Genomic DNA, 21,238 nt, shown 5'->3' with positions numbered 1-21,238 from the left:
AATTTGATGAAGTAATCAGTAATGCAAAGCTACATAATGACAGTCTTGGCAAGTAGATGTTCTTTACTCTGGGTGAAGTAAATGTCAGCCACGCGTGGGCAATGCCTTCTGCAGGGCTCCAGGCCCTGTTGTACAATTGCTTATACAGAAAGTGACTTAACAGTGATCCTTGTCTTATATCTCATTTCTTTCTTTCCAGTTTCTGAAGGCAACAAAACAAAGCCCTGCAGTGTCCCCCCCCCGGCTCATGCAGAATCCCTCCCAAATCCTTGGCTGTTGCAGCATTGCAAAATTTCCTCACAGAATGTTGTGTGCACTTCCTTCCTCCTTGGGTGTTTTTTTTTTTTTTTTTTTTTTTTTTTTTTTTAAATTTTGGTGGAGGTTTACTTGTTTGGGTTTGTTATCGTTCTGAATTTCCTTTAAGACGGTCTCCACCCTCCCCTCAGAAATGCTCCTGATGTGGAAGCGCTGTCAGCAAACCGCAGGAAGGGAACATCTTTCCCCAGCTGGCAGGAAGCACGTGTGAAGGCGCAGCTGTCGGGGGGAGGAGGGGGCTCTTGGTTCCTTTTGCAGTTGTGGGAGCCTGCTTCTGTCAGAATCCTTCACAAACAGCCCTCAGGAGCCCCGGCTGCTGGTGCTCGCCCTCAACCCAAAGCTTTTTCTAAGAATCTGCTTCATTTTGTGCGTGGGTAAAGGGCGATAGTTACACAGCAAAGGAGCTGTGAATTTGGCCGGACCTTCCGAAAACAGAAGTTTAGGAGTCGCCAGAAGCTCTGGTGTACAGCAGTTTTAATGGCGTGCAGGTTCCCTCGGGATGCGCAGCCCGAGTGCTCAGGGAAGACAGATGCAGGGAGGTGCAACTCCCTGGTTTCTCTTTGGAAGTGAGAAGTTTGCTTCCATGTGGGTTGTTTTTCAGGCAGAGCTGGCTGTTGCCTTTGGGCTAAAAGGATGTTGTTGTTTCTTTTTCTTTCAGCATGTGTACGGAGAGTTTTATGGTAGCAGTAAGATGTTGTGTGAGCTCCGAGTTCCCTTTTTATTAGATTTGCAAATTTCCTCCCCGGGATTAATGTGGCTGTACATGTAAGGAGAACAGTAAATTTGACAAAGAATAATGAGCAGAACATTGCAGAACAGTCATCCAGCCAAAACCAGTAATTTCAAATGTCAGAAAGGGAAGTATGTATCACTTTTTGCTGTGACAATATTCTGCCTCAAGCAGGTGGAAGGGGATAAGCCAAACTGAGCTCTCATGCACAAGGTCAGTTCTTTAACTTGAGGATGAAAATAGTGTGATAGTGTTCTATCTAGTGCAGTAAGGCTGTGATGGTGTCACACTGTGTCCGTTCTGTCACAGGCTTCCAAGGAAATTTCTGTGTTTCAGCAGAATTATAAGAATTATTATATACGGTTATTCCCAGTCCCAGTTTCTCATCCCGAGAGGTCCTGCATTCTGGAGGAGCAGCTGCTGCAACGGATGTCTGCAGAAGGTTTGCCACAAATCACACGGACTGACAGTTGTGTCTGGTGATGAATTACATCAAGGCTTCTGTTTTGTCTGCAAAAAGGTTTTCCTGATATAGGCAGGTCACTGGATACTGGGTTTCCACACTCCTACTCAAAAAGGCTGTGGGGGCAAGTCTTCTGTTTGTTTCATGTACACGATGTTTGATTGAAAGAGAATGGTTTTTCTGGAGGACAAGTAAGCGAAGAAGAGGAAAGAATCTCTTGTCTATGCATATTTAAGGGCGCTTTAAATTTCTTCTGGTTATGAATGAGAATTTTGGCATACTGAATGCTTTTCAATTAACTGCATGTTGCAAAGAACATGTCAGCAGGTGAAAGGAACTTTTGGGTACTCAGTTTGATAAACCCAGCAGCTCCCAAATCCCCCAAATACAAAATATTTTAAAATGTTATGCCGGTCCTCTGAATTATCTCCCAACAATGGAAAAAGAAAGAAAAAAAATTGATGAAGCACCGAAAGCTGGGGTTACTAATGCATTTCTCTTGGGATAAATTCAAACATCACTGCAGGAAAAGTGTTCCAGACAAATGTTTTCAGGAATTGCTGTAAGAATGCAGGATAGAGTGCTCTGTTAGCTTAATCACTCAGCTTACTCACAGATGTAATTTCAACTTTTTTCTGGTTCCTAGGCTCGGATAAAAGCTAAGCTTCCCCCCCTGCCCCCCCCCCCCCCCAATACTTAACATATTTAATGAAAAAACAGTTTAAAACAGAACATATATTCCAGGACTGACTATATCTATTTTTCAGCCTTATTCAAGCCTTTCTTGGTGTACTCTGAGGAGTATCTGAGGAATTCTGCCCCTCTGTGTAGTCATCCATCAGTTATATGAGGAGCAGTAATGGCTGGCTGTGTGTGGGCACCTGCAGCAGATCAGGAGCAAACCAATTCTGCCTCTTGGTTTGCACAGACTGTTGAAGGATTTTCTGTCAGCTTGGATCAGCTCGTTGAGTCACTACCAACTGAATTTTACTCATAAAATCAATGTGGAATAATGCCTGAGGAATCATCAAGCAATATTAAAATAATGATAAGAGAAAGGAAAATATTTCCAGGATTAATTCCCTCTGCAGCCAGAAGTTACTGACCTCTCCTCTGCCACTGCTCATACTCTGATGGATATTGCTGCAGAGCTTGAGGCTGTTTTCCAGCTGCATCTGGAAATGCTGGATGTTAAGCAAAACAAGTGCAAATCCTGGTCCAGTGCCAGTAAAGGGCACTGTGTGACAGTGACAGGCTCTGATGTGTGTTTCTGAACTGAGGAACTTGTTCATCCAGTAGTGGGCAGCAGCTAAAAATGTCCTTAAAGAGCTGAACCAGTCACACACTACAGGCACAGAGAAAGTATGAGATGTTACCACAGGCCATGGTGATGTTGTAATCATCAATTGATTTCACATCTCTGAAAGAAGGGATTTCTCTCATTTGTCTGGAAGAATTTCAAAGGTACTTGGAAGTGTGTGCTGTGTGAAATACAAGTCAGACAGATTTCTAGTGCTCTGTTCAGTGCAGCACTGTATCAGTAAGGAAGTGTAAACCCAAATAGTAATAATTAGCTCCTGTTGTATTAAAAGTAGAAGTTCCAGGGTGAACGCCTCAGTGATATCCTGTCGTTATCAGCCTTCTGGTTCCTTTAATTACTTTTCCAGGTTTAATTTATGTTGCCATTTGGAGGAGGTGATGGATATCAGTCACCCTACATTTAGTTGTGAAAGGGGGCAGTGAGGGAAGCCCAGTGTGTTTCACTGCCTTGCTCATCTCCCAGCAGATGGTGCCATTGTGAAATGTAATTTATACCCAGACAAACCGGGCAATCCAGAGTTTCTGTGAATTGCGAATTGTAGAGCTTCCAGACTCCTCAAAAAAAAAGAGACAATGTTAATTTCTTTAATGTTCTTATAAATATTCAAATCCATGGAGGAAAAAGAATTTTTTATTCTTCTCTAGGGAGGTATTAAGAGATGCTTTTAAAACAAAAATAACTGATGCAAATGTGCCACTTTCAAGAGAAGACAATGTGCTCTGAAAATGTATGTAGAAAGAACTTGTTTCATTCCCAGCTCACCAGGGATTTGTCTAGACTTGTGAAAACAGCAGTGTTGTTATAGTTCTATTATCTGTGAGTGTACTGAAACAGGAATTGATAAGTAAGCAAAACACTTCACAGCTGTAAGAAATCAATGCAGTTAAACCATTGTATGTGTCAGGAATTTAGGGATTAGAAATCAGACCTGTTCTTGATTTAATTACTGGAAAACTTGTGTTGAGTTCAGTGTAGATAGACATCAATTTCTGAATTTTTAAAACATTAAAAATAAAATCTAGAAGAATCCTAAACATTTGTAGGTACACCTCTATAGCAACCAGCTGTATTTGGAATCAGTGAACCTACACACGAAGTTATGTAGAAACTCCGTTATCAGTGACAAGATTTCTGAGCCCAAAAATGTTTGATCAATAAATCAGTGAGCTAGAACTGGAAGGCGACACACACCAAGCCTTCATTTTTTTTTCTGAAGAAAGTGAAACTGCCGTCAAGAATGGGCATTTTGAGACCAGGAGACCAAGTTCTGGGGGCCGCAGAGGTTTGGCTGGAATCGGTGTGTGAGATGTGAGATGATGTGAGATGTCCGTGCTGGAGGTCAGCGCCGCGGCTGCTCTCTGCTGAGAGCACATGGAAACAAACAGCTGCAGCGTGCTGGGAACTCCGAGCTCCCTTTCCTGCCGTAAGGGACTGCCTGAAAACACTCTGTTTGCAGAGGGAAAAATTTGAAAATCTTATTCAGCGTTTTTCCCTTAGCTAGGGAAATAGACTTCGCCTCTCATTTCAGCAAAGCTCTGTTCAGCTGCCAGAGCTGGTGGCTCTTAGGAAATGTGAGCAAGTAACAGAGGTTCCAGCCAGCAGAAACAGGGATTGTGAATTCCCAGATGAGGTTTAGCGTGGAAGGGTCCAATTCATTGGCAGTAGATTAAATGTGATGGTTCCCATGGGTTTCAAAGGGCATTCAGTCAGATTATAATGGCATTCTGGCTGCTTCAGAAGGTGTGTTGCATTTCTGAAGTCAATCCTGCTTTTCCCATAGATGTAAAAGGGATTGAATAAAGTTCTTTATATGACGTGTATTAAAATAAATTTGGCCTGATGTAATTCAGAAATATGTATCTTGAGAGATGACAATAAAATGGCTGTTAGGAAAATATGCATTTGTGTTACTGGCACAGGTTTTACATCCTTTAGGTCAGTGTGGTTTCAATTTAATCATGGAAGATGGTCTCAGAATGTTCTTGTGTGTTTGAAATGTTTTTCTCTCAAGTTTCATGTTACTTTGGCCTAAATTCCTGCAGTAGAATTTAATTCTTGGGTTTTGGTCAATAGCAGCTTGATTTTCCTCTCCAAGACAATGTTGAGGCTTGTCAGGAATAGGACTGTTTAATCAGCCTGTGGAATCTTGTGAAATGGACTTCACTTGGGAGTGGAGTGACATCTGGAAACAGCCTCAGGTTTTGGCACCATTAAACCTTAATCCTGAGCTATTCCTAAGACTGGCCTTTCCACTTGAGCCTGAAACTAGCCTGGCTCTGACCTGGCCCTCTCTGAAGGATATTGGCCCATCCTCACCCTCTTTCCCCCGCTGGGGCTCAGAGGAACCTTTGTCCCCCCCGTGGGAAAGACTGATGTGGTTTTGCCGAGCTTTTTATGTCCTGCTGAATTCTTTTACAGGGGAAAGGGGGAAGGGGAAAATCTCCTTCCTTCCTATTTTTTTGTTACCAATAGCAGGAGTTGATCTACCTTTGTTCTCCACCTGCCACGTGTCCTCCTGCTCTTTTCCTTTACCTGTCTCAGGGGACCATGGCTGGCGGCTGGCCAAGCCACCAGTCTTTTGTTGGTGGTTGTTTCAAACAGCCTGGGCTGAGCAGGACAAACATTTAGTTAACAACTCCGTCTTAATTGCTGTGACTATTGTACCATTCTGTAAAACAGCCAGAGAGGCCTCGTTCACGCAGCCCATACATTGTTAAATAGATGTGAGTTTTCCTTCTGTTTCCTTTTGTAAAATTCCACGCTGATGTGGGTAATACAATCATCGAAGTAGACCCATAGCTTTAAAATACTGGTCTGGGGCAAAAACTACAGCTTTCATTCACCCCAGGAGGAAAGAAAGGGATTTCATGTGAGTGAAGCTTATGAGAACTGTCTGTCTCATTTATGGACTTCTGTGAACGTATTTTGTATTGTTTTATGTAGTGTTTTAACAAGCCTGGAAATTGTTGCTGGAATTAAAGGAAAGCATTGACTCTGTCCACAGGGAAAAGAACAAAGGGATTAAGAGTTGAGCACTCCGTTTTCAAGAATAACTAAATCACAGCTTGGGGAGTTCTGGGTCACACAACTCGAGAAACGCTCTCTGAAGGGCTTGGTTTCAGTTCATTTTATCAAGCCTGCAGGCTTCAGTCAGTATCAGGGCTGGAGGGAAAGGCTTAAGTCTGACTTAAAAGTGGGCTGATGTACTGAGAGGAATATCCTGGACAATGGAGAAGTGTTCTCTGTTTCAGATTGTGCGCCAGTGCTGCTGCGTATTTCTGCTGAGAATTGAAACTCCATCCGATTCTTTTCCTGAGGGGTTTAAGGTTTGTGACTGTGTGTCCTTTGCACTGTCCTAACTGCATAAAATAAAATCTGGTGCAGCTCCAGGTTTTTGATGTACGATGGTAGCGTGAGAGATCCACCTGTCAGTATTCTAATCTCACACCGCAGCACCTCTGCTTTTTGAGATGATTTGAACTTATTGTGTAACCCACAGTAAAGCTGCTCTTTGCCGCAGCAAAAATGGGAGACCTGGAAATGGAGGGAAAGGGGGAAAATGAGTAATTATGTACACCTATTCTCTGTTAGGATGAAGGGAAATATTTGCTCAACCAGCTGCTGAGATCAAGTAGCAAAGGTGGTTTGTGTTCCTAAATGGTTAACGGTGACTTAAAAATACCCATATTGACAGGAACTGCAGGATAATGTCATTGGAACTTCTTGTTTTTTTAATACACCTTAAGAAATTAAACAAAGCAAATGCGTTTGGTAGCGCCCTCAGGAAAAGTCCAGTCACTTCCTGACTAGTAATCTGCCTGGGAGCAGCAGATACATTCTCATTGTTTGCCATTTCCAGTTTCCAGTAATGGGAACGATTACTTGATCCAGCCAGTTTCTGCTGAAGATCTGGGAAAACGTACAAATTTTCATGGCAAATTTTTATCACTTTCCATAGAACAAGAAGGGGGAAAAAAACTTAAGGTGGTTTCGGTACCTGGAGGCATCACCTCTGATAATGAATATTGTTTTATTTTGGAATTAAAGTGTCTGTTCTTCAGGAACGAGATGTATCTTGCTCTTCTGGTGATTTTCTTGCAGTGTAAGTTTGATAACTAAATCTCTGGGAGGGTGCATGTGTTTCTGGTTTGTCTGGGGTTGGTTGAGGCTTTTTACGGTTTTGCATTACTACCTCTCAACCTGTAAGCTTTGAAAATAACATTTCTCCTTTTTTTTTCCCCTCCAGGTTCAGAACTTTATGCTCAGGGGAAAGGTAGGGAATGGTAGTTTTTTTGCTGTTTTGTTGGTGGTTTTTTATGTACAAATTTAATATAACAAATTTATATACAGATTTTATATAATTTAACAAGTTCCTTGGTTGTGGGTATGCATCCATAACAGAGTTTTTTTGGATATGCTGTACAATACCTCAGTATGAAATTTGGCTGTGTGAAGAAAAAAAAAAAAAAAAGAGTTTACTTGGTGGTGTTTCTTGGTATAATGTTTAAATCAGAGATGTGCTACTCATACTCTAGTAAAGGTTTTGATGAAATCTTCCCTAGAGTAATTTGCTTTACTGAGCCACAAAAGAGGTAGGAGAGAAAATCAGCATTTTGTTTTGACATGTAAAAGTCCCTCTCATGCCCACAAGGAAGGAGGGAGGATAAAATTATAGAATAGAAGTTAAGGGCACTGTCTCCTGGTTTAGCAAAAGAATTGATCATGTTTGAGTGGAGTCCAGAGATTGTGTTCTGAAAGGAACACATTTACCTTTTATCTTATCATCCTGCTGGGTCCCAGCACCTACACTCTGCATGCTTCCTTTTTTCCATCACCTGGGAGAAATGTTTGCTACTTGCTGTCATGTGGTCTATGCAAAAAATTTCAATTTTTCACTGATTTTATGCCCTGGACTCTCTCTAGCAAGGGCGCATGATAAATAGCTGGGAAGTGTGCAGGACAATGGACTTCTTTAGATGCAGGAAAGGTTTTCTATTTGCATAGCATTTTCTGATACAAATCCTGACCAAAACGGGCATAGCCCAAGAGTGTAAGTTCTAAAGGAAGAGAAAGTGAATGAACTAATACGTCTTTTTCTATAGTTGTTCCTCAAGATGAGAGACTATAAATATTAATTATTTATAATTAATATTTATGAGCCTAACAGTTGTAACATTTAAACTACAAATTATTTTTCTTGCTGTGGTTATAAGAACAGAATATATTTCTGTGCACATACATTCCTATACACATATACATATTTATATAAATACTACCATGAACTTTATTTCTTAAAGCACTTATCAGTTTAAATGACAATATTTCTATCAAATGAATGTATTTTTTAGATTAATTTTTGTAATTTAAATGTAGTGGCTTGAGATAAATGTGTTATGCTGGACTAAATTAAAATAAATATAACTTTTTCTTTTTTATTTTCTATCAAGTTTTTACTTTCAACAGAGTTGAAATCAAGGTTCAGCCCTCTGTCAAAGTGAAGAATGGAGCTCCGATGTCAATCATCTGCCATGCTGATATCAGCAAAAATACTGATTTCCGGCTGAAGCATAATTTTACAATTTTTAAGGATGGGAAGATTGTGTTTATGACTGTGTCAGACAAAGAGGTCGCACGCTATGAAATACCTGTGGCCAAATCCTCACATACGGGAGAATATGAATGTACTGTGAAAGCAGATGGGAAGCTGGGTTTCAGTAGCTCCATCTATGTTTGGGTAGTCGGTGAGTGTTCTGTCAGACGTGGCAGATGGGATACAGAGAGAACGACCTTACAGGGAAGGAAAAACAGTCAGTGCTAAACAGGGTATCTTGCAAAGTGTGTTTTATCCTTGACATCACAGTCCTTGGTGAGATCTTGGTACTAATCCCCCATGTTAAGAAATGAACTCAGGACCCCAAGGCTCCAGGACAGATCAGTCCAGTCAGGAGCACAGTCTTTGCCACCATCCTCGCTATCCTGAGCCTCTGTTCCCTAGACTAGAGAAAGCATTATTTTTGAAAGTTGTGCCCACCTCAATAACCATGACAAGTGGTGGGCAGATTCATGGAAATGCTGGAAATAATCTACAGGGATGCTCGGGGTGTGAGAGGCATCACCAAAGCCAGCATCAGCCAGGGGCTCCTTTTGCAGACAGAGTTGTATCAGTCTTGTTCTTTCATCTCTTATGAGAACAGAGACCACCTCCGTCTGTACTCTTTCTAGTTGTCTTCATGACTGCAGGTGATGTTTTCCCCTTGGAAAAGCATCTTGGAAAGAATTTGTCAGCACTGAGTAGTGACCAGGTCATCTTTGGGTTCTTGCAAACTATTTGCATCTGTAAATCAGTATAAATCATTCCCACAGTCAGCAGAGACACTGTTTATTTCAGGATTATGCAATGTTCTGTTTCTTTTCTCGTTTTCTGTTGTAAGGAATGACCAAGCCAATCCTGACTGCTGACAAAAAAGAAGTTTTAGAGGGTGAAGTTGTGAAATTACGCTGTGAGCTGCCAGAAGAAGTACCTCCTTTAGAGTTCTCTTTCCGGAAGATAAAGACAAATTCGGCGCCTAAAGAAAAACGTGTACCTGAACAAACCCAAAACTTTTCTGAAGTGGAATTTTATGTTGAAGAGGGAGATAATATTTTACAATTCGATTGCTTTGGCAAGAGACAAGTAAGATCTGGATGGGAAAGCTCACAACACAGCAACACAACACTAGTTACAGTCAAGGGCAAGTTGCTTAACTTTTCTTTTTACATTTCTTCGCTTGCTACAGATAAAAATTGGGTCACATATTTATATGTATATCTATCTATCTATATGTTTATATGTATTCTCTTGCAGAACCATTTATAAAACCCACTCTGATCACCAAGCCCTCCAGAAACGTTACGGAAGGAGACCAAATAGAATTTGAATGCTCAACTGTGGTAGCTCAAATTCGGAACATTGAAATCATCTTCCAGAAAAACAGAACAATACTGAACAGTGTACGAGATAAGAAATTTTTGAAATACTCTACAGTAGCTACTCAAGAGGACAGTGGTGAATACCTGTGTAAGGTGGAGCAAGGAGCAGTATCTAAAACCACCAAAATGAATGTCTTTGTGTCAGGTAAAAACCTCTGTTCATCTAAGATTTTATTCAAAGTATTAATATTGAAATTTAAATTTGGCAAAACTCAGGATCCAAGTGTAACCTCCAGATCCAAGTGTAAATTTTCTGTAAGTTAAAGGCTAGTTGGATTTTAGTTTCTGATTTTTGCCCATCTATACTTCCCAACTAAAATAATATCCTCAACCTGTGAAAAGTGGTTTCAAGCAATTACAAAGTTTCTGTTTTCCCTGAAAGTACAATAATATTAGAATAACACGATTGTTTTGTTCCCAATTTATAAATTATCAGTATGTCCTTCATTCTTTATACTTTGAGGTAAATAGTCATATTCTTCCAGGCTCACTTTGAATGATTCAGCTCTCTTTTTATCTTGCAGAATTATTCCCCAAGCCAATGCTGTCTGCTTCTAAGACTAAGTTGGATGAAAGTAAAAGTTTAATTTTGAGTTGCAGCATTAATGGTTTCCGGGGGGCCAACTTCTCTATAGTACGGAAAAGTTCCAGTGGAGACATCCTGTTGAAAAAATCTAGCGTCTTTGAAATTAAAGTTAACGTGAATGATACTGGATCTTACACCTGCAAAGCTGAAGTAAAAGGAATAGTCAAGGAGAGCAAACCTGTAAGGATAAATGTTTATGGTGAGTTGATACAGAGGCTTAGAACCACCAGGGTGGGGGGAGGATCTAAACCAGAAGCTTATAAATAAGGATATTTGTTCACAGAATCAGTCTCTAGTCCATGAACTAGCAGGGTGTCTGTTAGTTCTTACAACATGAATTTCTGTGCGATGTGCTTTAGCTGCAGAGGATTTGGTGGATTGTGGTGTAATCAAGTCATACTTTCCAGGGCTGGCCCTCGGAGAAGGGAGTTGGAATGGCTTCCTGCTGGTCCCTAGGTACCAGATAAATTGTCATTCATTACTATTTGCAGGAGCCAGAATGTTCTGCAAAACTTTCACTTTGATCTGAAGCTCTGTCAGTGTCTGCTTTGAATCCCTGACCCTCCGGGCTGAAAGCCAGGAGAGCCAGAGGTCATCTCGTTGGCTCTAGTCTAGAAAAGCCAAGGGCTCATTGCTATAAACACAGCCCCCTCACCAGCTCACCAGCTGGGAATACTCCAGCTCCGTTCTCTCTCACGGAACAGGCACAGTGGTTCTCCAGACTCTCAGAGGGATCAGCTGGATTGTTCACTGTGCTGCTGGAACGGGGCCCTGAGAAGGAGCTGGGTGATCCCTCTCGGGTCATACATGGAGCAGACTTGTTCCTTGGGTCAGAACTACTTTTAGAGTTTGGATGATCCACAGCTCTGTCACTGATCCTTTCCTTCTTTTGCTTCATGTTGTCCCTGTATGCTGCTTTATTCAAAGTCACATATGTTCTATTATCTACGCCATTGATTTGTTCAAGTCCCCCATTTCCATTCTATCAATGAGGAAGAGCTTCCCAAAACAGACTGTGTGTGCAAACTAGCTAAATATTGTGTATTTATGTTTTCTAAAAAATAGTGTTATTGTGTCTTTTGGCCTAATGCAGTGTAATTTGCAACATTTTTTTTTTTTTTAATTCACCTTTTAGCTCCAGTCTCCAAGCCAACTCTTTCTGTTGTCAGTGGTTCACCAGAGGTGGTATTAGGGAAGCCTCTACAATTAATCTGTCATTCAGTGATGGGAACACCACCAATAACATTCACATTCTACAAAGGGGATGAAATTAAGAAAAATGTAACTAATGACACATATGCTACGTTCTTGGATGAAGATATTGGACTAAATGACAACGGAGGATACAAATGTGACGCTAGAAACAATCACTCCAGTGGTGTGAAAACTAGCAATATTCTAAATGTCACAGTGATAGGTAAGTCTGTTTAATGCTTCTTCTTGTCTAATATCATATTTAGAGTGTTGGAACTGTAGCAGCAAATGGTGGACTAAGCAAAATGGATGTGAGATGTTTACAAGTTCTTGCTCACTTGGCTTAAAATAGATGCCTCTCACAGCACAGTATTCCAGGAGCAGAAGTCAGTTCTTGATCTTTGAAAGAAAAGAGGTAATTTCTCCCTGCCAAGGAGTTTTCAGTTTTGCATCCTGGATTAAACCCAAATTGTGTTGGTCTTGATAAGATAAACTTGTGGTTAATAGGCTGTTCTACTTCAGAGTTTTGACACTGAGTTGTGTATGAGTAGAACAGGTAAATCCAGAATTGTTGCATTTCTTCTGAGTCAGTTGGATTATTGCACACTCTCCACTTGCTGAGCTCCCAAACAGGGCTTTTAATACAGTATTTGCATTCACTCAGACTACAGCACCTTAGAATTCACCTTAAATTCATCAGTTCCACCATTTACTAACAGTAGAGAGAAGCTGAATGATAAAACTCTGAAGAGTTTTACCCAGGGAGATTTAAAGTCAAGGTATTTTGAAATAACAAGGTACAAATAAACAAACACAAAGCATAATCTTAGTCCATTAACAAGTGGGTATTTCTGTGCTGAAACTGGTGTATCCCAGCTGTCAGAGCTGTGGTTTGGGATGTATTGTGACACTGTTTAGAAGTTCTGAAGAGAAGGTCATTTTTTTGGAGCCTGGTGAGCCAGTCTTCTACAGTCCATCACTGGTCAGGTGGTGACTCTGAATTCTCTGTATTCTGTCCTTTCTGTCTGTACCAGATCTGGATAGGACTTACATTTTTCAGAGCAATTCTCTCTGTCAGGGGCTCAGTCATAGTAACCCATGTCTTTTATCTAAATCTGCTTCCTAATACAAATACAGCTTTCACGACCAGCATCTTTTCATATCAAATCTGGTTTCCTTCCTCTGCTTCTGCACCAGTGTTGTTGCCTTAGTGATTCCTTCTTTACATCTGCCTTGTGTTATCCGTAGCCCTTCCTCAAACACATTCATAATACCTCTAGAGAGCTTTTCTTTGAGAATTTTAGCAGAACATACTTCATATCCCAAACATTTTGCAAAGCTGCTGACATTCTACATGTCTTGCAGCACACAATGTGTGTCCCTTTTCTCCCCCTGTAATTGCAAAGGCTGAAGCTCACCTGCTCCTAGGCTAGCTTTGTGTATGCTCATATGCTTCATTTGTAAACCAGCAGACTTAAAAACTATGGTTTGGTTATGCTTGTTTTTACAACTTGTTCAAATGCAAACTAACTTCTCTCCTTGTGTTTGCCATATTCTGTGACCACTGAAATTTGGGATTTGCTTATGCCTTTGGAGAACTCGATCAGTTAGCTCCTGACACCCTCCATTGTATGTTAAAAGTTACAAGATTACCCTTACCACAGAGTTAGCATAAAACAGCGTAACTCTGCGTAACTATGAAAGCAGAACTACACAAATTGCACCATAATTATTTACACAATGGAACTGCTGAGTGTATTATTTCTGGAAATGAAATCATTTGTAGGCTGGGGCCAGAGGGGTATCCAAAGGATTTTAAGGAAAGAGACTGACTGACCTCTGTGGAATGGATATAATTTCTTCCTGTGTCTGCTTTGTTTCTTTATTGTGCCCTCTCTATTTCTGGGTGTATAAAAATATTTACTAGAGGATTCTGTCTGGCAGAAACTGTTCAGAAAGATTAATGCTGTGCATTCAGTCTCTGTTTAACTAAGCATTAAAGCAAGCATTTCTACAGTACAATATTTTGTCATCATGGTTATTTCTAATAGTGCTAATATTTGTTTTCTTTGTGCCTTCCTCTGTAGTACCAATCAGGGATGCCAGTTTGGGCAGCGTTCCTTATGGAGAAGTAGAAGTTGGCAGTGATACTGCTTTCCTCTGCTCTGTGAAAGAGGGATCTTGGCCAATTGACTTCAAGTTTTTTAAAAAAACTGATCATGAGGTTCTTCTACATGAAGTAAGGGAATATTCAGACAGAACCATATGGCACAAGAAAACAATGAAGAGGAAGGACACAGGGACCTATTATTGCATGGCTTCCAACCGAGCCAGCGTGGATGTGAGGAGCCGTCCAATAACCATCAGTGGTGAGCTCATTAATGATAAGCTGCTATTCTGTCACCTTTACAGGTGAGGGCATCTGCTTTGAGATGTTCCTAAGTATAACTCCCTTACTGGAGTGGTTAATACCACCTTACTGGTGGTTTTGTTCCACAGCTGTCAGAAGTTAAACAGAGAGATGTCTTTATAAACAGAGATCCACCAGCTTGCATAGAAAAAGTTAGGGGATACCCAAAAAGCAAAGGAGCGAGATGCAAACTAAAATCAAGCTTTTGGTGTACTGAGCTTTGGTCACTAAGGAGAGGCTCACTAGAGAACGTGGCACACAAGTCTCTTCCAAGATCTTCCCCAGTGTGTAGGAAGGTTGATGTGTAGTAAAATAAAAAGTCAGGAACTGCAGAATTTGGTAGTGTTGACCTATCACTGTCACTACTCCCTTAAACATGTTTTTCTTATTTGCAGTCATCTTAGCAGCTTGGCAGAAAGGAGTCATTGCTGCATTTGTCCTAACAGCCATGGCAGGAGCAGGAGCGGTCGCTTTATGGTGGTTTTTGCGTAAGAAGAAAAAGGGTAATGAATGGTTCCCTTCTCTTTGTTTGGGGACAAATGTATTGCAGCTAAACTTGCATTTGTCTCAGCAGCAAAGGCTTGTGGGGGTGAGGTTTCAGAGATGACTAAACACAATTAAAAGAATCTCCTTTGAAATGCCAGGTGGCCCAGATTAGGCTGTAAATGTGCTGAGGCTTTCCAAGAACATTGGGCAAAACTTATAGCTTATAACTATAGTGCTGGGCAGGCCCTAGGGAAGCAAAGGTTATCCAATATAGGCCAGAATTGCACTGTTCCCATGCAGTCCTAGGTCTGAAATTCAGCCCCAGGCAATGTAGACACAGACAGGAGGTTTCTGATCACTTACAGCGCTTTAACAATTTGATTTGGGGTCCCAACTCAGGTGTAACTGAGCTTCTTCTCTAGTCCTCATGAAGCAAATTTACATTGTTAGTTTATGGGATTAGGTTTTTTCCTTGCACTTTGGAATACAATTTCATTTAGGGATTTGTCTTTTATCATTAAGGTATTGTTTTAGATCTAGTTATTTCAGAAAATAAGTAAATCTGATTTATCCTATGATATGCTGTACATGGCAAATTATATGGGAAAATCTGGGGCATTGGGATGTCCCAAATTGCTTAAATTGGCTAGGTTAAGATCGGAGATTTGGGGTCTAAGGCTCTCTGTGAAAGAGAGATTTAGGGGACCAGGCAGATAAGACGTGAGGTAATTAATTTTGTGATAGCCAGGAGAAATTATTCTGACAGGAGTAGCCCATCACTATATTTTTGTTTTTCATTTTTACTTTTAAACGCTTTACTTGTACCACCTATTAATAGATGTTTTTGTTTTTCTCTGTCAAGCTAAAGGATCATCCATGGAGATGTCTGGGTAAGATGCCTTCCTGTCTGGGTTTCGGCTGGGATAGAGATAATTTTCCTCTTAGTAGCTGGTACAGTGCTGTGTTTTGCATTTAGTGTGAGAATAACGTTGATAACACTGCTGTTTTAGTTAAGTAGTGCTTACACTAAGTCAAGGACTCTTCAGTTTCCCATGCTCTGCCAGTGAGCAGGGGCGCAAGAAGCCAGGCAGGATCATGGCCAGGACAGTTGACCCAAACTGTCAGAGGGATCTTCCACACCGCAGAGTGTCGTTCCCAGTAGACAAACTGGGGGGAATTGTCTGGGGGGCACCATCAGTGCTCAGGGCTGGGATGGGCACTGGTCAGTGGGTGCCGAGCAATTGTATTGAGCATCACTTGTTTTTCTTGAGTTTTACTCTTCTCTCTCTCTCCTTCTATTATTATTATTATTAATTATTCTTACTATTATTATTTCTATTTTATATTTTACTTTATTTCAATCATTAAACTGTTCTTATCTCAACTCTTCTTACCTGAGTTTTACCTTTTTCCAATCCTTCTCCTTGTCCCACTGGGAGTGGGGTGGATGAGGGAGGGTGCTTAGTTACCAGCGGGGGTTAAACCACAACAGCCCTTTTTGGCACCCAGCCTGGGACTCGAAGTTGACAACAGATCTGACCAGTGCACGTTGGAACAAGTTTGTTCCAAGCATTCCCTGTGGTTTAATAGCCACTGGTCACGGTGTTGATTTGTTTGCTCTCAGAGCTGTGCTCTCCAACCCCGTGCTTGCCCTGTTGTGTCTGTTGCCTTCGGGCCAGGGCTGAGGGTGTTGTTTTAACTCACCTGGTCGGGTGGTAGCGCTGCCATCACCTGTGCGTGGGGAGACACCTGTTGGGAACTAGTCACAATTACATCTTTCACCCGATTCCTCGGACAACCAGCCGATGGAGGAGAGACATCTTCCCACAGCCTCCTTTTCTTCTCCAGCCTAATTACATTTGAGAGTTAGGGAAATCTTGAATACACTCGGGATGTTGGAACCAGCATGGTCCTATTGGTAGGAGCCAGCAAGTGGCTGAATGTGGTTCAGCTCTTGTTTAGGGTCAAAAAATGACTTGCAGCTACTCCAACCCCCACGACAGGCACAGTGGGCACTCAAACTCCAGTGTCAGGCACTGTGGCTACTCAAACCCTGGCAGCCAGCAATGTGATTACTCACCCCAGGGGTGGATGGTGCAGCTGAACCAGAGGACCAACCCCTGTCTGTAGCAGTTGCCTCTCAAAAAAGGAAGAGAAATGCACAGGAAAGATGGCTTGTTTGGTAAAGAAGGACAAAGCGGGGTCATAACAAGAACAGGAGGAAGAGGCAGAACTAGAGGCACTTAATCCCTGCCCCTGAGTGAGCTGCAGGATATGCAAAAGGATTTCAGCCATCATCCAGGTGAGCACGTTATCACCTGGCTGCTCTGATGCTGAGATGATGGGGCTGGTGGTGTGGAATTAGAGGGTAGGGAAGCCAAGCAGCTGTGATCATTTTCTGGGGATGGGTGAATTGACAAGGTGATTGGGAGAGGAACACAAGTCCTCAGCCTCTGGAGGCAGCTCTTGTCAAGGAAAGGTATTTCTTCAAGGAAGGTGTTCTGTTTCACCCAGGCAAGTGGCCATAGTGGAGAGAGGCACCCAGTCCAGGAGGGAATTAGCCATGCTTAGGGGTAGATAACTTGTTATGAGCCAAACAATACACAGTCACTCACAGATCCAGATGAAGTCTAATGTGTTCAAACCATGTATCAGACACGTGCACACCAACTCATTGGCAGTATTGTCTGGAAACACAAAGAGGCGCCAGTGGTGGAGCCAGTGGCTCCCCAGCTCTAGCAGTACACAGAAAATCTCTTCCTCCCTTGTCCCTGCTGTGGAGAAACTGGTTGAGGAACTCAGAGAGGATATAGATTCTACTCTCCACATGCACGGTCCGGAATCTCAGCTGGTAACAGAAAATGTCATTTGGTCAAGGGAGGATATTGGGGTACACGACAGGGCAGGCCCTGCTTTTTCTGCAGGCCTGCAGAGATAACGTGAGGAAAGGGATGGAAATTCTACCTCAGTCCTACATGAATTGCAAGGAAAAAGAGTCACAAGAGGGGGTTCTTCCAGGAAAGTTGCCGCTGCGGCCTGCAGTGGAAGGGCTGATCTTACTCCTGATCCTATGGGAAGGAATTCTACTCCACTTTCACAAGACGCGAGTTGGATAAACCTATGACCGAGCCTAGGGGAGCTCTGCCTCCAGCCATGTGGAAGAGAGGGACAGCCTTGTTTACTGGACTGTGGGATCACGTGGCCCATAACGTCAGCCCCCCAGGAGTACAAGGCTGTGGCAGATACGGGTGCACAGTGTACCCTGATGCATCCAGGCTGTGAAGGGGCAGAACCCACTTGTGTTTCTGGAGGGGGACTCCAGGAGCTGACTGCTGGAGGCTGAAGTCAGCCTGACTGGGAATGTACGGCAGAAGCCCCCACTGGGACTTGCCCAGAGGCTCTGGGGCATGGACTGTCTCAGGAGCGGGTACGTCAAGGACCCAGAGGAATCCTGGTGGGCTTTCAGTATAGCAGCCTTGGAGATGGAGGAAATGAAGCAGCTGTCTGGTCCCACCTCTTGGAAGACCCTTCTGCTGTGGGGTTATTGAAGGCTGAATAGAGCAGGTGCTGGTGGCTATCCCAGCACGGCCCCGGCGGCAAAACCGCGCCAAGCCTGGGACTGCGGGAGGTGCTGATCGCTGCTCAGGGCATCCCCTCTTTTCCTTGGGGGCTCTCTCTTTATCTCTCTCTCTCTCTCCTTTTCATTGCTATTATTATCATTAACTTCATTTTAATTATTAAACTGTTCTTATCTGAATCCATGGGGTTTATCTTTTCCCAATCCTTCTCCCCATCCCTCCGTGGCAGGGCTGGGGAGTGAGCGACTGGCTGTGTGATATTTAGCTGCCATCTGGGGTTAAACCACGACACCAGCTTTATAATAGTGGTGCAATATTTCTGTGTATAAAGGGCTGTGAGCCTCGCTTCACATGAATATAGCTTGTTACAGCACACACCTGCAGACAATAGATGGTTGTGCTTCATGTACCACCTGTTAACACAACAACAGGATGAGGAAATACTCTAAAAATAGAAAAAAAGACCAGCTAAGTGAAATACAAGAATGTCAGGTCTGTATTCGAATGCATTTAAATATGGAATAAAATTGAAAATACAGAGGTCTTAAAGAATAATGCAATAGGGAACATTTTTGACCCTAAAGTTTCCTTGTGCTTCTAAAGCAAAGGTAAAATTTTCATTTGTTTCAGTAGTTAAAAATATGTGATCAGCACAGACAGTGACTGATCTTTGCACAGAATTATGTTGTTGATTTTATTGACTGGTTTTGGATAATTACTTCAAATTTTATTGGTTTGTTTTTCTGTTCTGCCTTGGCTCCAAACTCGACAAGTGAAAAACTACCAAGACAGCCCAGTGATGGAAACTTCTATTCAGGTAGGATATTTTGCTATAAGACTGTTGGTAAGCTGATTTAATTAAACATTTATTTAAAGTTTTGGACTTCATGGTTATTGTTTGGATGGGATCCAATGTTTTGGGAATACAGAGGGATACCAATAACATTGCCCAAGGTATCTTCTGTCATTTTGTCTTTGTACAGTTTTTATGAGCACGTCTTACACAGATTGGTTTATAAGTCTGCTCAGACACTTCTCCCAGGCAATCAATTGACAATATCACAGATGGAGAAATCATGGTAAAAGAAAACGACTTTCTGCTTTTGACACAGCTGCAAGGAAATTATTTCAGAGGAAATTCGAGCCGTGGCTCATGGTCCTGTGATGTGGCCACTCTAGAGATGTTAACTTGCCTGGGCACCTTTCATTGCAGGATCTCAGTGCACCTGACAGTGACAGGTGGACATCAATTTAGAGTACCAGACACAGACAAAGTTGCCCCTTGGGGGTTTGTTAGCTGACTATTTAAAGAGTCACATTCTTCCCACCTGAGTGTCTTAGGTGGGAATCTGAAGGTAGAATGTGTTATATAGAAATACAGATAATGACAGTAGGAATTGTAGCTCTGTGACTCATTTATTTCATCAGTTATAACGGATATTTTATCAGCTCAACTTTGGCTTTCTTATTTTAGGATCAGGTTACATTGAGGATAATGAAAACCACATGAAATCAACAGATGAGAGTAAAGGTAATTCCATAATTAAACAATAGATTTTAAAATTATTCTATAATTGAAAGTCTTGATGTTTTCTAATGGCAGCAGTGAGGTAGGAATGATAGGGCCATCCCTTTTATTCTCATGTCCAAAATTACTCCAACAGGAAGGATCCTTTTATCAATTGCATTACAGAGTGTAATTAGATGTGCTGGATCCCAGGCCATCTAATGATGGATGGTATAAAAATACAGCTTACACTCAAAATATTAAGTTCTATATAACAAATACTCAGATTTGTTTAAAAACCAAGATTTTATACAGATTGCTGCTTCTTTTACTTCTTTGTCCTTTCTTCACTTCTCTGGATCTTGAAATATTTAAGAACTGAATCTAAAAATAACCTGCTGTGAAATCTGAATAAAATAATCTGCCAAATCAGTTCTGCAGGATTTCAGTCTGAATGATTGTTGTGGTTCCTTCCAGCTCTTACAGAAATGTGGCAGAAAACCATCCCCACCCTAAGAAAATCAGAGTAGAAAGCAACAGCTGTTTGTTGTGCCTGTTGTACCCAGGTAGCCAGTACCTGTCCCAGTGGTTTTACAAAGTCAGATGTCTGATCATTGCCAGGCTTTCTGTGGGTATTGTGGCAGAGAAGCATTTTGGGGAGGAAGATGTGTTCCATTCCAAATGTTTTATGCGGGGCTTGGAGGCAGCTTAGGAGAAAAGAGCTGAAATTGGCTAATTGGCAAAGCAGAAATTCGGAGAATGAGAGGTGATGAGGGAGGCCATGAAAGACGAAGATGGCTTGAAATGTGAGGAAAGTGGAGAATGGGGAGTGTCCTGCCATAGCAGCCACAGAAAATGAGAAAGAAATGGCAGGCAGAGAAAGGAAGGAGCAGCTGGAGCAGGAATGTGGGAGAAGCTATGGTAATTCCCTACTCTGTTCTGTGTTGTGCCGCTTTTGAAAGTGTTACGTTGCAAGTAACAGTTTGAGGCACAATTTGCATGGCCCACAGTTTCAGAAATGTGCCTTTAGTTGGTCTTCTGCGCTTCAGAGTGGGACAACCCTCAGGAATGTTCTTGCCTTACAACTTAGCAGAGTGATTCCCATCTGCCATCAGTAGGGCTTGGTCCTGCCCTTATCAAAGTGAACTGGGACTTGTCCATTAATTTCAGTGGCAGCAGGATCAGGCCCACAGCTCAAACAAAGCATGCAGTCCTACAAAGAAACATCTTTTTGATATTTTTGGGGCAGGACCTGACCTTGAGAGTGCTGAGGTGGATTACACTGAAGTTGAAGTCTCCACGCTTGATCCTCACAGAGGTAATAAACTGTCCAGCCTCTATGGTTTATGTTTGGGAGCAGCTCTGGGGCTGTTGCTGCTCCCTGATGCTGGCCTGGGAGTGCCAGGGTTGTGCTTTGTGTGCTGACGGTCTCCTGCCAGCGGTGCTCCTAAACCTGTCTGGTGCTGGGGCTCCTGGGCTGCTGTTCTTGCAGTTCCTCCCCTGGGATCATTCCCGTTTCCAGGAGGTCTGTGTGGAGCAAGGCTCCCAGCTGCAGCTGTGGCTCTAAGTAGAGGGCAGCAGGCTGTGAAATATCCATGTTAAAGAGACCAAAGTCACTGGGAGCCACTTGAGGTTGCCACAGGGTAACATAATGAAGAGAACAGAAACCAGTGGAATTT

General features: G+C 42.2%; 1 protein-coding gene across 7 annotated transcripts in view; it reads left to right on the top strand.

The window, feature by feature from the left end:
- The first annotated feature begins 6,622 nt into the window (after positions 1–6,622).
- The window catches only part of PECAM1 (platelet and endothelial cell adhesion molecule 1), a 30,419-nt gene continuing 15,803 nt past the window's right edge, over positions 6,623–21,238 (top strand). For 5 of the 7 annotated variants that reach the window (XM_066200662.1, XM_066200661.1, XM_066200660.1 and 2 more), the window contains exons 1-13: positions 6,623–6,931; positions 7,076–7,102; positions 8,277–8,570; positions 9,261–9,560; positions 9,674–9,943; positions 10,323–10,583; positions 11,520–11,801; positions 13,666–13,947; positions 14,384–14,491; positions 15,337–15,364; positions 18,826–18,869; positions 19,527–19,583; positions 20,809–20,877. In XM_066200662.1, the coding sequence (XP_066056759.1) occupies positions 6,898–6,931; positions 7,076–7,102; positions 8,277–8,570; positions 9,261–9,560; positions 9,674–9,943; positions 10,323–10,583; positions 11,520–11,801; positions 13,666–13,947; positions 14,384–14,491; positions 15,337–15,364; positions 18,826–18,869; positions 19,527–19,583; positions 20,809–20,877 (2,056 nt within the window). In that variant the 5' untranslated portion in view covers positions 6,623–6,897. The remainder of the gene's footprint in view (positions 6,932–7,075; positions 7,103–8,276; positions 8,571–9,260; positions 9,561–9,673; positions 9,944–10,322; positions 10,584–11,519; positions 11,802–13,665; positions 13,948–14,383; positions 14,492–15,336; positions 15,365–18,825; positions 18,870–19,526; positions 19,584–20,808; positions 20,878–21,238) is intronic. The other 2 variants (XM_066200664.1, XM_066200663.1) reach the window with 1 other exon arrangement.

The sequence above is a fragment of the Chamaea fasciata genome, unplaced genomic scaffold (assembly GCF_029207755.1).
Source record: "Chamaea fasciata isolate MVZ Bird 193981 ecotype frontalis unplaced genomic scaffold, bChaFas1.0.hap1 SCAF_19, whole genome shotgun sequence".
NCBI classification, from domain to species: Eukaryota; Metazoa; Chordata; class Aves; order Passeriformes; family Sylviidae; genus Chamaea; species Chamaea fasciata.
This window is presented reverse-complemented; position numbering and strand designations above follow the sequence as displayed.